The 17,258-nt window shown below is 38.8% G+C and overlaps 1 protein-coding gene across 1 annotated transcript in view; it reads left to right on the top strand.

Moving 5' to 3' along the window:
* klhl5 (kelch-like family member 5) overlaps window positions 1-17,258 on the top strand; it is a 157,280-nt gene that overhangs the window by 126,719 nt on the left and 13,303 nt on the right. The window contains exons 9-14 of the mRNA XM_061977040.1: window positions 3,562-3,748; window positions 7,044-7,268; window positions 12,239-12,314; window positions 14,099-14,185; window positions 16,684-16,758; window positions 16,854-16,991. Coding sequence (XP_061833024.1) covers window positions 3,562-3,748; window positions 7,044-7,268; window positions 12,239-12,314; window positions 14,099-14,185; window positions 16,684-16,758; window positions 16,854-16,991 — 788 coding nt within the window. The remainder of the gene's footprint in view (window positions 1-3,561; window positions 3,749-7,043; window positions 7,269-12,238; window positions 12,315-14,098; window positions 14,186-16,683; window positions 16,759-16,853; window positions 16,992-17,258) is intronic.

Raw genomic sequence — 17,258 nt, forward strand, 5'->3', positions numbered from 1 at the left:
TATTTTGGCAATTTTATGAAAAGAGTTGTAATTTTGCTCAACAAAAGTCACGATTTTACAAACTCCGTTTCCATATGAGTTGGGAAATTGTGTTAGATGTAAATATAAACGGAATACAATGATTTGCAAATCATTTTCAACCCATATTCAGTTGAATATGCTACAAAGACAACATATTTGATGTTCAAACTCATAAACTTTATTTTTTTTTGCAATTAATAATTAACTTAGAATTTCATGGCTACAACACATGCCAAAGTAGTTGGGAAAGGGCATGTTCACCACTGTGTTACATGGCCTTTCCTTTTGACAACACTCAGTAAACGTTTGGGAACTGAGGAGACACATTTTTGAAGCTTCTCAGGTGGAATTCTTTCCCATTCTTGCTTGATGTACAGCTTAAGTTGTTCAACAGTCCGGAGGTCTCCGTTGTGGTATTTTAGGCTTCATAATGCGCCACACATTTTCAATGGGAGACAGGTCTGGACTACAGGCAGGCCAGTCTAGTACCCCCACTCTTTTACTATGAAGCCACGTTGATGTAACACGTGGCTTGGCATTGTCTTGCTGAAATAAGCAGGGGCGTCCATGATAACGTTGCTTGGATGGCAACATATGTTGCTCCAAAACCTGTATGTACCTTTCAGCATTAATGGCGCCTTCACAGATGTGTAAGTTACCCATGTCTTGGGCACTAATACACCCCCATACATCACAGATGCTGGCTTTTCAACTTTGCGCCTTTAACAATCCGGATGGTTCTTTTCCTCTTTGGTCCGTAGGACACGACGTCCACAGTTTCCAAAAACAATTTGAAATGTGGACTCGTCAGACTACAGAACACTTTTCCACTTTGTATCAGTCCATCTTAGATGAGCTCAGGCCCAGCGAAGCCGACGGCGTTTCTGGGTGTTGTTGATAAACGGTTTTCGCCTTGAATAGGAGAGTTTTAAATTGCACTTACAGATGTAGCGACCAACTGTAGTTACTGACAGTGGGTTTCTGAAGTGTTCCTGAGCCCATGTGGTGATATCCTTTACACACTGATGTCGCTTGTTGATGCAGTACAGCCTAAGGGATCGAAGGTCACGGGCTTAGCTGTTTACGTGCAGTGATTTCTCCAGAGTCTCTGAACCCTTTGATGATATTACGGACCGTAGATGGTGAAATCCCTAAATCCCTTGCAATAGCTGGTTGAGAAAGGTTTTTCTTAAACTGTTCAACAATTTTCTCAGGCATTTGTTGACAAAGTGGTGACCCTCGCCCCATCCTTGTTTGTGAATGACTGAGCATTTCATGGAATCTACTTTTGTACCCAATCATGGCACCCACATGTTCCCAAATTGCCTGTTCACCTGTGGGATGTTCCAAATAAGTGTTTGATGAGCATTCCTCAACTTTATCAGTATTTATTGCCACCTTTCCCAACTTCTTTGTCACATGTTGCTGGCATCAAATTCTAAAGTTAATGATTATTTGCACACAAAAAAAAAGTTGATCAGTTTGAACATCAAATATGTTGTCTTTGTAGCATATTCAACTGAATATGGGTTGAAAATGATTTGCAAATCATTGTATTCCGTTTATATTTACATCTAACACAATTTCCCAACTCATATGGAAACTGGATTGTATAAGAAAACAAAAAAATTGGCAATATTATAATAGTAATCATAATTTTACTTGGCAAAAATGATGACAAAAGTCACAATTTTACTCAAAAAATGTCACTATTTTACAAGAACAAAAAATTTGGCAATATTGTGATAAAAGTCAGAATTTTATATGACAAATGTCACCATTTTGCATTCAAAATGAATAGTTTTACATTAAAAAATTAAAATTTTACGAGAAAATATTGCAATTAGAGATGTCCGATAATATTGGCAGGCCGATATTATTGGCCGATAAATGCTTTAAAATGTAATATCGGAAATTATCGCTATCAGGTTTTTTTATTATCAATTTTTAGGGACTGCAATGTCCCTTTGGGACAGAGGACCCTATTGTAATTGTAAGGTTTTATGATTATTATTCCGCCGCCTCTTTGAGCTGTAATTTGACCCTTTTAACATGCTTCAAAACTCACCATATTTGACACACACATAAGGACTAGCGAAAATTGCGATCTAATAAAAAAAAAAAAAAACCAAAATTCAAAATTGCGTTCAAGTGCCCCCTAGGGAAAAACACAAACAAAACTGCTTGTAATTTCCGTTAGGAGTGTCGTAGAGACATGAAACAAAAACCTCTATGTAGGTCTGATTTAGACCTAGATTTAATACGTTGACTTCTTTCAGCAAGAATCAACAGGAAGTTGGTTATTCCCACTTCAAAACAAATGTTTAGTAAAAACAGTCACTCTTGCCTCTTTGAGTTGTAATTTGACCCCCTTACATGCTTTAAAACTCACCAAACTGGACACACACATCAGGACTGGCGAAAATTGCGATCTAATAAAACAAGCAAACCCCAAAACTCAGAATTGTGCTCTAGCGCCCCCTAGGAATAAAACACAGACAAAACTGCTCTTAGGAAGAAAACACAGACAAAATTGCCTGTAACTTCCAGTAGGAATGTCGTAGAGACATGAAACCTCAATGTAGGTCTTATTTAGACCTACATTTCATATAATGACAACCCCCAGCAAAAATCTACAGGAAGTTTGAAATTCCCCCTTCAAAACAAAAGTTTTGTAAAAACCGGTCACCTTTTTCCAAACATTATCTCCTCTGAGCGCGTTTGTCGTGTCGGCTTCAAACTAGCACAGGAGAGAGATTGAACCCTTCTGATTAAAAGTTGACCAAAGAGTTTTAATTACTGTTTCGGTTTGGATTTTATGTGCCATCAAAGTCGGTCCCGTCCATCGCTGCTTGCAGCTTTAATTTAAATTGTATTTATTATTTATTTTATTTTATTAAATCAACATTAAAAACACAAGATGCACTTACAATTAGTGCACCAACCCAAAAAAAACTCCTAAGAGTTGGACAATATCGGAATAGCGGATATCGCCAAAAAGGCCATTATCGGACATCCCTAATTGCAATATTACAGAAACAGAAAAAATATGAATTTTTTCCCCAAATCTTATTAGAAAAAAGTCGACACATTGTGAGAAAAAGACTGCTTTTAGTTAATTTATATTTTCTGGAATTTCTTGGTAGTAATTGGTTTTTAATCTTATCTGTGTTGGTCCTGCGATGAGGTGGCGACTTGTCCAGATTGTACACTGCCTTCCGCCCGAATGCAGCTGAGATAGGCTCCAGCGCGACCTTGAAAGGGACAAGCGGTAGAAAATGGATGGTGTGGAAAATGTCTAGAGAGAGCGAGGAAAGGAGGAGGATAGATTCTTTGATATGAGATTGCTGATGAGACATGGTTGATGGATACGTGGTCCAGGATGTGCGTGTGTGCAGGATCTAATCCCTCAAATCACTGACAAGATCCTCCACCTGACCCTCGGTTGTCAGCAAGCAGCAATGCCACAGGAAGTGACTCTGCACCCTCATCACACACACATTTATTTTGTCTAATCTCTCGTTTCTTTCATACGTGCAGTTCTTGGCGGACTTGGAGACCAGCCCCCTCCTGCGAGACAGCGTGGACTGCCAGCGACTGCTGATGGAGGGAATGAAGTACCACCTCTTGCCCCAGCGTCGGCCCCTGCTGCAGGGCCCGCGCACCCGGCCCCGGAAGGCCACCGTCGGGGCCATGTTTGCCGTCGGCGGAATGGACGCCACAAAAGGTAGCTTTGGAAGCACCGAAACATGAAAGACGGGATTATCGTCCTAAAATCCAATTGTATCTGACAAGATTAGCTCAGGACTTGGGTCTTCGGAAAAATGAAAGGAAAAAACTGATTATAACCTAAAAGTAAACACATTCACACAAGTGAATGCCACGCATACTTGGTCAACAGCCATGCAGGTCACACTGAGGGTGGCCGTATAAACAAGTTTAACACTGTTACAAATATGCGCCACACTGTGAACCCACACCAAACAAGAATGACAAACACATTTCGGGAGAACACCCGCACCGTAACACAACATAAACACAACAGAACAAATACCCAGAACCCCTTGCAGCACTAACTCTTCCGGGACGCTACAATATACACCCCCCGCTACCCCCACCTCAACCCCGCCCACCTCAGCCTCCTCATGCTCTCTCAGGGAGAGCATGTCCCAAATTCCAAGCTGCTGTTTTGAGGCATGTTAAAAAAAATAATGCACTTTGTGACTTCAATAATAAATATGGCAGTGCCATGTTGGCATTTTTTTTTCCATAACTTGAGTTGATTTATTTTGGGAAAACCTTGTTACATTGTTTAATGCATCCAGCGGGGCATCACAACAAAATTAGGCATAATAATGTGTTAATTCCACCACTGTATATATCGGTATTGGTTGATATCGGAATCGGTAATTAAGAGTTGGACGATATCGGATATCGGTAAAAAAGCCATTATCGGACATCTCTAATTGACATAACAATAAATCAAGATCAACTTCAAAAAGGAAAGTGCACAAATAATAGACTAAATGGAAAATTGTACAAAATAAATCAAAGACGGTATCATAGGAAAATAAATAAAGCAATAAAAAAAAAAAAAAAAAAAGTTAAAATAAATAGAGCAATAAAAACAATTAAGCAATAAAAAAAAATGTGTGGACAACCATTATAATAAAAGCTTTCCCCATTTTTGTGTATTTGCATGTCGCCATTAGGTCAATACATACACAACTGTATTGTAATCGCTCCTCCACTGTTACATGTCAGTCATTAGGGACGGCGTGGCGCAGTGGAAGAATGGCCGTGCGCGACCCGAGGGTCCCTGGTTCAATCCCCACCTAGTACCAACCTCGTCATGTCCGTTGTGTCCTGAGCAAGACACTTCACCCTTGCTCCTGATGGGTGCTGGTTAGCGCCTTGCATGGCAGCTCCCTCCATCAGTGTGTGAATGTGTGTGTGAATGGGTAAATGTGGAAGTAGTGTCAAAGCGCTTTGAGTACCTTGAAGGTAGAAAAGCGCTATACAAGTACAACCCATTTATCATTTATCATTTATCATTTATCATTTATAATAGCACGACTCCAAATCAGTCCCCAAAATTCAAATAAAGACGTGTTATTTAATAATTCCATTGCTGATCGGATTGCCGATTACTCTTAATGAGTACACCTCGTATTTAATATATTTTTCAAAGTCCTGCGTTTACTCATCAAGAGTAGACCCTTTTACAAATGAATACCGTTGATCCTTGATCCTCATCAAAACTGCACTTTTTTCATTTCCTTATGTAAGACAAGAACACATGTTTTTCTTATTTTATGTTTTCTAAATCGTAAATGAACGCTAACAAGAGTCAGCTTACAATGGAGCCCTTAGGAGAGGCTCAATTCCGCCTATAAAGCGCTCTAAAAAACATCCAAAAGCCTCAATCAACCTTTTTTCCCACACTTTGGACCCTGCGGCTTATAAAACGGTGTGAATAATACATGGATTTTTCTTTGCTAACAGCCATAATGTTTTCTATTCAACAAATAGTTTTCATATAACACCGACAGAGACACTGAAAAGGTGTGTTATTGTTTGTGATATAGCGCCATCTTTTGGAAGAGTTTGCTCACTGGGTTGAAAATGTACTCTCTGTTTTGTGCCTTCAACCTGAAGTATAACTGTACATAGCGTTTCTGCTCAAAATGATTCTTTATTATTACAATATAACTAAAACAAATCTTATTTACTAAACCTTCCCATGTGTGACGCCTGTAGGAGTGTTTTCATGCATATTTGTACGTGCTATAATAACGTAATCAAGCTAGCGTCGTTAGTATTAGCAAATCTGTCTGTGTTAGTATTATTAACTGTGAATGATTATTTTTCAAATAATACTTTCACAACAATGACACCATACACTCCAAGATGGTAAATGCATATAAACAATATTAATATAACTAATGATAATACAAATATTTAAACCAGTGGAACCTCAATTTATGAACCATATTGGATCTTGAACAGGGTTTGTAAATCGGAAAGTTTGTGTAGTCAAGCAAATTTCTCCATAAGAAAGAATGTAAATATGAATAATTGGTTCCAGCCTCGACAAAAGTCCATATTTTAGTGAAAGTTTGTACACTTTGTACACAATATAAAGTGCTATATAGTTCTGTATATCAAACATAACATAACAAGGAGGTGATTAAATAACTGTCTCTTTATCGACACACACAGAAGTCCCTTTGATGCCCTCACAAATGATCAGAAATCACAAAAATCCTTAACTTTAACAACCATATTGCTACAATAGTAAACATTTTAAAAAGTAAAAAAGCTGCACAATCAGCTAAACAGACTCAATAACTCCACGGTGAAGTTTTGGTGAATTTACTGAGGAATTTGTGGTACTGAATGAAAAACAAATGCCATTGTAAGTTAATGATATTAACACAGACACTTATAAACGTGTTAGCATATTTGCTAATGCTAACGACGCTAGTTTAGTTACAATATGCATGAAAACACTCTTACAGACATCACACATGCCCTCACAAATGATCAGAAATCACAACAATTCCTTAACTTTAACAACCATATTGCTACAATATTAAACATTTTAAAAAGGAAAATCGACTCACGGTAAATTATTGGCAACGGTCCTCTGGTGAGCTTTTCCTCGCGAGAGGAGAGAAACCGCACACAGAGAGAGAAAATGGAGAGGTGTGTGTGCTTTGGAAGAGGCGCCGCTGAACAAGAGGCACTCTTCTCCGCCACTGTGAAATAAGTCCGCTTTAGCATCTTTTTCGAGTTCTCATCACAATTAAAAACTTGCTACAGGACACAAAAATGAATGAATAAAGCGTTCGCACACAGAGGCATATTTGGCACGATCCAAAGGTCCGTAAATGGAAAAGTTCCCAAATAGAGGAGGTTGGAGTGTAACAGAGGTCGCACTGATGTTACAATCATGGTCTTATATTTGCTGACGTTTAATATCAATGCACGTTGGGTTTTTCTGGCCTGGTTTCCTGCAGGTGCCACCAGTATCGAGCAGTACTCCCTGCGGCGGGACAAGTGGAAGCAGGTGGCGACCATGAGCGGTCGGAGGCTTCAGTTTGGCGTCGCCGTCCTGGACGGCCGCATCTATGTGGTCGGGGGCCGAGATGGACTGAAGACCCTCAACACGGTGGAGTGTTACAACCCTCAGAGCAAGACCTGGAGCGTCATGCCACCCATGTCCACACACAGACATGGCCTCGGTGAGCCCTTCTTCCTAGCTACACAAGTGTCATTCTCATTATAATAATCGTTACGAGTGTCGCTAATTATAAAGACACTGCTCGGCAACAACCAACAGGTTGAATTTTAACACACTAAATTTTCATACGCTGTATTTTTAACACACTGAATTTTTACACACTGAATTATTTTAGACTAATTTTTTATACTCTGAATTTTAAAACAATGAATTTTTATACGCAGTTTTTTTAATACACTGACTTATACACTGAATTATTTTAGACAAATTCTTTATACACTGAGTTTTAAACACTTAATTTTTTATACACTGTATTTTTAATACACTGAATTTTGATACACTGAATTATTTTACACTAATATTTTATACACTGAATTATTTTTACACTAATATTTTATACACTAAGTTTTAAAACACAATTTTTATACGCTGTTTTTTTAATACACTAAATTTTTATACACTGAATTATTTTACACAAATTTTTTATACACTGAATTTTAAAACAATTAATTTGTATATGCTGTTTTTTAATACAGTGAATTTTTATACATTTAATTATTTTACACACATTTTTAATACAGTGAATTTTTATACACTGAATTATTTTACACAAATTTTTTTATACACTGAATTTTTATACGCTGTTCTTTTAATACACTGAATTTTTATACACTGAATTATTTTACACACATTTTTATACACTGAGTTTTAAAACACAACATTTGTATAAACTGTTTTTTTAATACACTGAATTTTTATACACTGAATTATTTTACACTAATTTATTATACAATGACTTTCAAAATACTGAATTTTTATTTGCTGTTTTTTAATACACTGAATTTTTATACACTGAATTATTTTAGACAAATTTTTTATACACTGAATTTCAAAACACTGAATTTTTATTTGCTGTTTTTTAATACCCTGATATTTTATACACTGAATTATTTTACACAAATTCTTTATACACTGAATTTTAAAACAAAAAATGTTTATACACTGAATTATTTTACACACATTTCTTATACACTGAATTTTAAAACACAACATTTTTATACACTGTTTTTTAATACACTGAATTTTTATACCCTAAATTATTTTACACATTTTTTATACACTGAGTTTTAAAACACTAAATTTTTATACGCTGCAACATTTGTATACACTGTTTTTTTAATACACTGATTTTTTATACACTGAATTATTTTACACTAATTTTTTATACACTGACTTTCAAAACACTGAATTTTTATTTGCTGTTTTTTAATATATTGAATTTTTATACACTGAATTATTTTACACAAATTTTTTATACACTGAATTTCAAAACACTGAATTTTTATACGCTGTTTTTTAATACACTGAATTTTTATACACAAATTATTTTACACAAACTTTTTATACACAGAATTTTAAAACAAAAAATGTTTATACACTGAATTATTTTACACAAATGTTTTGTACACTGAATTTTAAAACACAACATTTTTATACACTGTTTTTTTAATACATTGAATTTGTATACACTGAATTATTTTACAGTAATTTTTAATACACTGAATTTCAAAACACCAAATTGTTATACTCTGTTTTTTAATACACTGAATTTTTATACACTAGATTATTTTACACAAATTTTATAAATTTTTTATACACTGAGTTTTAAAACACTAAAGTTTTATACACCGAATTATTTTACACACATTTTTTTATACACCGAATTTTAAAACATTACATTTTTATATACAAAAAAGCTTCTGTAATACAGACACAAATAAACCTCCGTGGTATTCCAGCAATTAGATTTACAAGGCAAAACTAATATATGACATTCATAATATGCAACTCAATATATTTCCGGGCCTTCTTTTATATAGTTTTGATTTTCAAAAAACTGTAAGCCATGATCATCAAAATTAAAGTGAAGGCTTGGTATTTCTCATTTGGCATGTAATGAATTTATACTACATACAGTCGTGGTCAAAAGTGTACATACACTTGTAAAGAACATAATGTCATGGCTGTCTTGAGTTTCCAATCATTTCTACAACTCTTATTTTTTTGTGATAGAGTGATTGGAGCACATACTTGTTGGTCACAAAAAACATTCATGAAGTTTGCTTCTTTTATGAATTTATTATGGGTCTACTGAAAATGTGAGCAAATGTGCTGGGTCAAAAGTATACATACAGCAATGTTAATATTTGCTTACATGTCCCTTGGCAAGTTTACCTGCAATAAGGCGCTTTTGGTAGCCATCCACAAGCTTCTGCTTGAATTTTTGACTCTTGACAAAATTGGTGCAGTTCAGCTAAATGTGTTGGTTTTCTGACCGCAGAACTTTCCTTCAGAAGGTTTTATCTTTGTCCATGTGATGTCAGATGAAACAAAAATGGAGCTGTTTGGCCACAATACCCAGCAAAACGTTTGAAAGAGAAAAGGTGAGGCCTTTTATCCCAGGAACACCAACCTACCGTCAAGCATGGTGGTGGTAGTATTATGCTATGGGCCTGTTTTGCTGCCAATGGAACTAGTGCTTTACAGAGAGTAAATGGGACAATGAAAAAGGAGAATTACCTCCAAATTCTTCAGGACAACCTAAAATCATCAGCCCGGAGGTTGGGTCTTGGGCGCAGTTGGGTGTTCCAACAGGACAATGACCCCAAACACACGTCAAAAGTGGTAAAGGAATGACTAAATCAGTCGAGAATTAAGGTTTTAGAATGGCCTTCTCAAAGTCCTGACTTAAACGTGTGGACAATGCTGAAGAAACAAGTCCATGTCAGAAAACCAACAAATTTAGCTGGACTGCACCAATTTTGTCAAGAGGAGTGGTCAAAAATTCAAGCAGAAGCTTGTGGATGGCTACCAAAAGCGCCTTATTGCAGTGAAACTTGCCAAGGGACATGTAAGCAAATATGAACATTGCTGTATGTATACTTTTGACCCAGTACATTTTCAGTAGACCCATAATAAATTCATAAAAGAACCAAACTTCATGAATGTTTTTTGTGACCAACAAAAAACTGTGACAAAAAAAAAATGCGCACCAATCACTCTATCACAAAAAAATAAGAGTTGTATAAATGATTGGAAACTCAAGACAGCCATGACATTATGTTCTTTACAAGTGTATGTACACTTCTGACCACGACTGTGCATTTGACGTTGAATTGCGGACAAGAATGAACTTTTGCACCATATTCCCATTTTTGGACTTTCACCTGTATATCAGATGTCTAAAGATTTGTATTGAGATGGTTTAGCATTCATATCACAGACAAAGACGGCTTGGGGCCATGGCACAGCACCTCGGCAGTAAATCCATACTTGCCAACCCTCCCGGATTTTCCGGGAGACTCCCGAAATTCAGCGCCTCTCCCGAAAACCTCCCGGGACAAATTTTCTCCCGAAAATCTCCCGAAATTCAGGCGGAGCTGGAAGCCACGCCCCCTCCAGCTCCATGCGGACCTGAGTGACGTGTTGACAGCCTGTATTCACGTCCGCTTTCCCACAATATAAACAGCATGCCTGCCCAAACACCTTATAACTGTAGAATGATCGAGGGCGAGTTCTTAGTTTCTTATGTGGGTTTATTGTTAGGCAGTTTCATTAACGTCCTCCCAGCGCGGTAACAACACACAACAGCAGCAGTCATGTTTTATTCTACCGTAAAGCAGTTCGTCTGCCGTAAACAGCAATGTTGTTGTAATATATTGAGTTGGAGGCAATAACCAGGCGAGGTGATGAAGTACGTCTCTTTACTGTAGACTTCAAAACAGACTCACACACTTGACGTCAGGTGCGCAACACCACGTAAATCGTTGGCCAACCAAAAAGTAAACCCAGTACGCTATAGCCAACATTCCCCATGAGATGGCAACAGACAAACATAGATCACTATTACATTCCTCCCCTTTTAGAAATGTAGAAGTTACTGAAAATAAATAAACAACCCAACCAAAAAATGCAGCAGCTCAATTAAAAAACTGTACTTAAACCACATTCTTTTTTTTTATTTTAGTACTGAACTCTTAACCCTAATTTGTAAACGATAACATGCTTATTATACAAACAGTATTTGTACACCTTTAACACAGATTTTTATACTGTCTTCAGAGATTCAGTTTTTTTGGTGGTACTCGAAACCTTTCTGGGTACCTGCGAAAGGGTGTTTAGCATGGTTAGAAAAATAGTGACCGAGAATAGAACAAGGATGGACAATTCAACCCATAACTCAACAATGAGTAGATGAGTGTTATGTGTGTGTATATGTGTAAATAAATGAACACTGAAATTCAAGTATTTCTCTTATTTATATATTTATATATATATAATACAATATATAAATATATATATATATATATATATAGCTAGAATTCACTGAAAGGCAAGTATTTCTTATATATATATATATATATATATATATATATATATATATATATATATATATATATATATATATATATATATATATGTATATATATATATATATATATATATATATGAAATACTTGACTTGGTGAATTCTAGCTGTAAATATACTCCTCCCCTCTTAGCCACGCCCCTAACCACGCCCCCACCCCACCCCAACCACGCCCCCACCCCGACCACGCCCCCCCCACCCCCCACCTCCCGAAATCGGAGGTCTCAAGGTTGGCAAGTATGAGTAAATCAGTCCGTGTTGTGTTCAAGGACACCCCTGCAGGGTGGATTAAACCAAGCCCACCGTTATAGGGCATGCTGCTGCTGCCGTTTTATTTTACGAGTGGGGGGGGGGGCGCATCTGTCAAAACATCTGTTCTCTAGCATCTAAATCCCTGGAGTTGAGGAGGTGTCAACATGGCGTTAACCCCGCACAATAAAACCTCGCAGGTGTAGCCCTAAACCGCTGGTGGTTTTACGAGCTCGGTGAAATGTTGCCATGAGTCCAGTCACGCATGTCCTGTGTGTGGTGGGCTGCTGCAGGTGTAGCCGTCCTGGAGGGGCCCATGTACGCAGTCGGAGGCCACGACGGTTGGAGCTACCTCAGCACAGTGGAAAGGTGAGCGAGCGTGAATGAAGACACGGGGCGAACCTTCACAAAAATAATCATAACCTTAAAGACGACACCTGCGCAGTGGCCTTGTGGTTAGAGTGTCCGCCCTGAGATCGGTAGGTCGTGAGTTCAAACCCCGGCCGAGTCATACCAAAGACTATAAAAATGGGAGCCATTACCTCCCTGCTTGGCACTCAGCATCAAGGCTTGGAATTGAGGGTTAAATCACCAAATTATTCCCGGGCGCGGCCACCGGTGCTGCTCACTGCTCCCCTGTGGGGATGCGTCAAATGCAGAGGATAATTTCACCGCACCTAGAGTGTGTGTGACAATCATTGGCATTTAACTTTTTAACTTTAATAAAGTTAGTGTGCGAATGTTGTCCGTCTTTCTGTGATGAGGTGGCGACTTGTCCAGGGTGTACACCGCCTTCCGCCCAAATGCAGCTGGGATTGGCTCCAGCACCCCCCCCCCCCCCCCCCCCCCCCCGCGACCCCGAAAAGGACAAGCGGTAGAAAATGGATGGATGGATGGAACTTTAATAAACAATCACTCTTAGTAGGGCAGGGCCCTACTAAGATGTTGATTTGTTTACAAAAGTGAAAACTAAACTGTTTTTTCCACATTGAGCAGATATTTCTGCAAGCAACAGTGTCCACTCTGGCAAGAACAAGTCACTCGATATCAACGAATAGTTTTAATGAGATATGTCCGATAATGGCTTTTTTGCCGATATTGTCCAATTCTTAATTACAGATACCGATATCAACCGATACCGATATATACAGTCGTGGAATTAACACATTATTATGCCTAGTTTTGTTGTGATGCCCCGCTGGATGCATTAAACAATGTAACAAGATTTTCCAAAAATAAATCAACTCAAGTTATGGAAAAAAAAATGCCAACATGGCACTGCCATATTTATTATTGAAGTCACAAAGTGCATTATTTTTTTTTAACATGCCTCAAAACAGCAGCTTGGAATTTGGGACATGCTCTCCCTGAGAGAGCATGAGGAGGTTGAGGTTGGCGGGTGGGGAGTAGAGGGTAGCGGGGGGTGTATATTGTAGCGTCCCGGAAGAGTTAGTGCTGCAAGGGGTTCTGGGTATTTGTTCTGTTGTGTTTATGTTGTGTTACGGTGCGGATGTTCTCCCGCAATGTGTTTGTCATTCTTGTTTGGCGTGGGTTCACAGTGTGGCGCATATTTGTAACAGTGTTAAAGTTGTTTATACGGCCACCCTCAGTGTGACCTGTATGGCTGTTGACCAAGTAAGCATTGCATTCACTTGTGTGTGTGAAAAGCCGTAGATATTATGTGATTGGACCGGCACGCAAAGGCAGTGCCTTTAAGGTTTATTGGCGCTCTGTACTTCTCCCTACGTCCGTGTACACAGCGGCGTTTTGAAAAGTCATACATTTTACTTTTTGAAACCGATAATTTCCGATATTACATTTTAAAGCATTTATCGGCCGATAATATCGGCAGTCCGATATTATCGGACATCTCTAGATGAAAGTAATTGTTACTATATTTTATTATTTTCTATTATTTCACCTTTCAAGGCTTTATTGTAGTTTATTGTGGTATAGATCTGCACTTACATCATATAGAGAGCAGTATCTAATATGTTGTCCCTCTGGTGTATTTAAACTAGGCAACAAACATTTAATAAAGTCTGAATATATCTTTAACAACGCTCTTGTGAGGGATCCTACGAGATTGTGTGGCTCTACCCAACGGTGTGCAGTGTGCACATGAAGGACTCACGCCGTGTTTTGTTTATTAGGTGGGATCCTCAAGCTCGCCAGTGGAGCTTTGTTGCCAGCATGGCCACGCCCAGAAGCACAGTGGGAGTGGCAGTACTCAACGGCAAGTAAGTGACGGGAATCTTTAATGAAGGTGAAACTTTTCATGGCATCTCATATGTCAGCCTGATCACACTTTTACTGTGGTGAGACGGACAATGACGGCGTGTCGTTACAAATAAAGACACAATTGTGTCAAAGTCTTTTTTTTTTTCATGCTTGAAATAAGAAATTATTACTTTAAAAAAGTAGTTTTATACTTGTGAGTGTTGATGACACAGCTTTGCAACACTTGATATTCTAGTTTCAAGCATGTTTTACTCAATATAGGTCATCAAATCTCAGCAACAAGCTGTAATATCTTACTGAGATCATTTAGGACCAAAACACTTAAAACAAGTAAAACACTCTTACATAAAATCTGCTTAGTGAGAAGAATTATCTTATCAGACAGAAAATAAACAAATATCACCCTTATTTGAGATATTTCATCTTACTTAGATTTCAGTTTTTGCAGTGTGTAAAACATCATCTATGCAACACGTTCACCAAAGAATCACCATTACATGTGATGTAGACCACAAGATAGTGTTTTAAAGGGGAACATTATCACAATTTCTGAAGGGTTAAAACCATTAAAAAGCAGTTCCCAGTGGCTTATTTTATTTTTCGAAGTTTTTTTCAAAATTTTACCCATCACGCAATATCCCTAAAAAAAGCTTCGAAGTGCCTGATTTTTACCATCGTTATAAACACCCGTCCATTTTCCTGTGACGTCACATAGTGATGCCAACACAAACAAACATGGCGGATAGAACAGCAAGCTATAGCGACATTAGCTCGGATTCAGACTCGGATTTCAGCGGCTTAAGCGATTCAACAGATTACGCATGTATTGAAACGGATGGTTGTGGTGTGGAGGCAGGTAGCGAAAACGAAATTGAAGAAGAAACTGAAGCTATTGAGCCATATCGGTTTGAACCGTATGCAAGCGAAACCGACGAAAACGACACGACAGCCAGCGACACGGGAGAAAGCGAGGACGAATTCGGCGATCGCCTTCTAACCAACGATTGGTATGTGTTTGTTTGGCATTAAAGGAAACTAACAACTATGAACTAGGTTTACAGCATATGAAATACATTTGGCAACAACATGCACTTTAAGAGTGCAGACAGCCCAATTTTCATCAATTAATATATTCTGTAGACATACCCTCATGTCAGCAGGCCAGGGAAGCTAGGGTCGATATTCTTCCCTTGATCATCTTCGGTGGCATAAGGGACGGTGTAAGCCAAGACATCCAGGGGGTTTAGCTCGCTCGTCTGCGGGAACAAACTGCCGCCATTGCTTGCCGTGCTATTGAGGTCCTTTGTCCCTGAATTGCTCACACACTCCGGCAGATTCAATGGGGGTCTGGCGGCAGATTTCTTTGACTTTATCATTGGAAATGCATCTGCTTTGAGTGTCGCAGGATATCCACACATTCTTGCCATCTCTGTCGTAGCATAGCTTTCGTCGGTAAAGTGTGTGGAACAAACCGCCAATTTCTTGCCACTTTCGCATCTTTGGGCCACTGGTGCAACTTGAATCCGTCCCTGTTCGTGTTGTTACACCCTCCGACAACACACCGACGAGGCATGATGTCTCCAAGGTACGGAAAACAGTCGAATAAACGGAAAATAACAGAGCTGATTTGACTTGGTGTTTGTAATGTGTTTGAGAAAATGGCGGATTGCTTCCCGATGTGTCATCGCTCCGAGAGCGAATAATAGAAAGGCGTTTAATTCGCTAAAATTCACCCATTTAGAGTTCGGAAATCGGTTAAAAAAATATATGGTCTTTTTTCTGCAACATCAAGGTATATATTGACGCTTACATAGGTCTGGTGATAATGTTCCCCTTTAAATTTAGAAAATAATCATAATATGACCCATTTAATGCGCTTATAATCCAGTGCGCCTTTTGTATGAAAATAGACCTGAATAGCGTGCGCCCTGTGTTACGGAAAATACGGTGTCAGGTTCAAACACTGATGACATCTATTAAACAAGACAAGAAGCAAGGAATTAAACAGAGACAGAATTAAATTTCGCTCAATTGAGGAGAGACGTCTGGACTCACCACGCTCTGGCGAAAGATTGTACGCTTCCTCTTTTATTTGGACTTTCCCTGATTACATGGCAACAGCTGTTTCTAAGGGAAGGGGGCCGTAAACAGCCATCGCCTTTGAATACAACAGTTCAAAGGGAGTCAGGTTCTGCTTCCTCTTCGCTTCGTAGATCTCGGGTCAAGACAATATCTTTCTGTTGATTACAATACATCAAAGAAACCGAACACATTAATGTTGCTTCCCATCCTACACAGTGGAGTTTTACAAGCCTTCTTCTTGGTAGGATCAAAGACAGCTTTTGTCTTCTCGATAACTTAGATACAATTATTCTAACATACGGTAGTTGAATATCCCTGTCATATAATGAGCTACAAATCTCAATGGTTTTTTTGTTATTTTGAAGTGTCAAGTGAGTGCTGGTAGCCGATTTATAAAAGTGTGTGTGCTTCTCAGGTTGTACGCAGTTGGCGGTCGTGATGGCTCCTCCTGCCTGCGCTCAGTGGAGTGTTTTGACCCTCACACCAACAGGTCGCAGTTGTTTGCACACGCCATTCGTTTCCCCATTTGGCCGCCGCTGTTGTCCCCCTTTTGATGGTTTTCAAGCCGCCGACTCTCACCCACAGGTGGATCGCTTGTGCACCCATGGCGAAACGGCGCGGAGGTGTGGGCGTGGCCACCTGGCACGGCTTCCTGTATGCCATTGGCGGTCACGATGCCCCTGCCTCGTCTCTGGCCTCGCGTTTAAGTGACTGCGTGGAGAGGTAACGGTTAAATGTATTCGTTCGTTCTCCATACCGCTTATCCTGTGTAGAGTCACGAGTGGGCTGGAGCCTATCCCAGCTGATAGACAGCCATTCACACACCTATTGACAATTCAGAGCAGGGGTGTCCAAAATTTGTGCCATTGGGCTACAAAAATTTTGGTCGAGGGTTGAAAGCCGACTGCATGTAAGATAACTACATATATATATATATATATATATATATATATATATATATATATATATCTGTATATATATATGTGTGTG

The sequence above is a fragment of the Nerophis lumbriciformis genome, linkage group LG16 (genome assembly GCF_033978685.3).
Source record: "Nerophis lumbriciformis linkage group LG16, RoL_Nlum_v2.1, whole genome shotgun sequence".
Taxonomy (NCBI): domain Eukaryota; kingdom Metazoa; phylum Chordata; class Actinopteri; order Syngnathiformes; family Syngnathidae; genus Nerophis; species Nerophis lumbriciformis.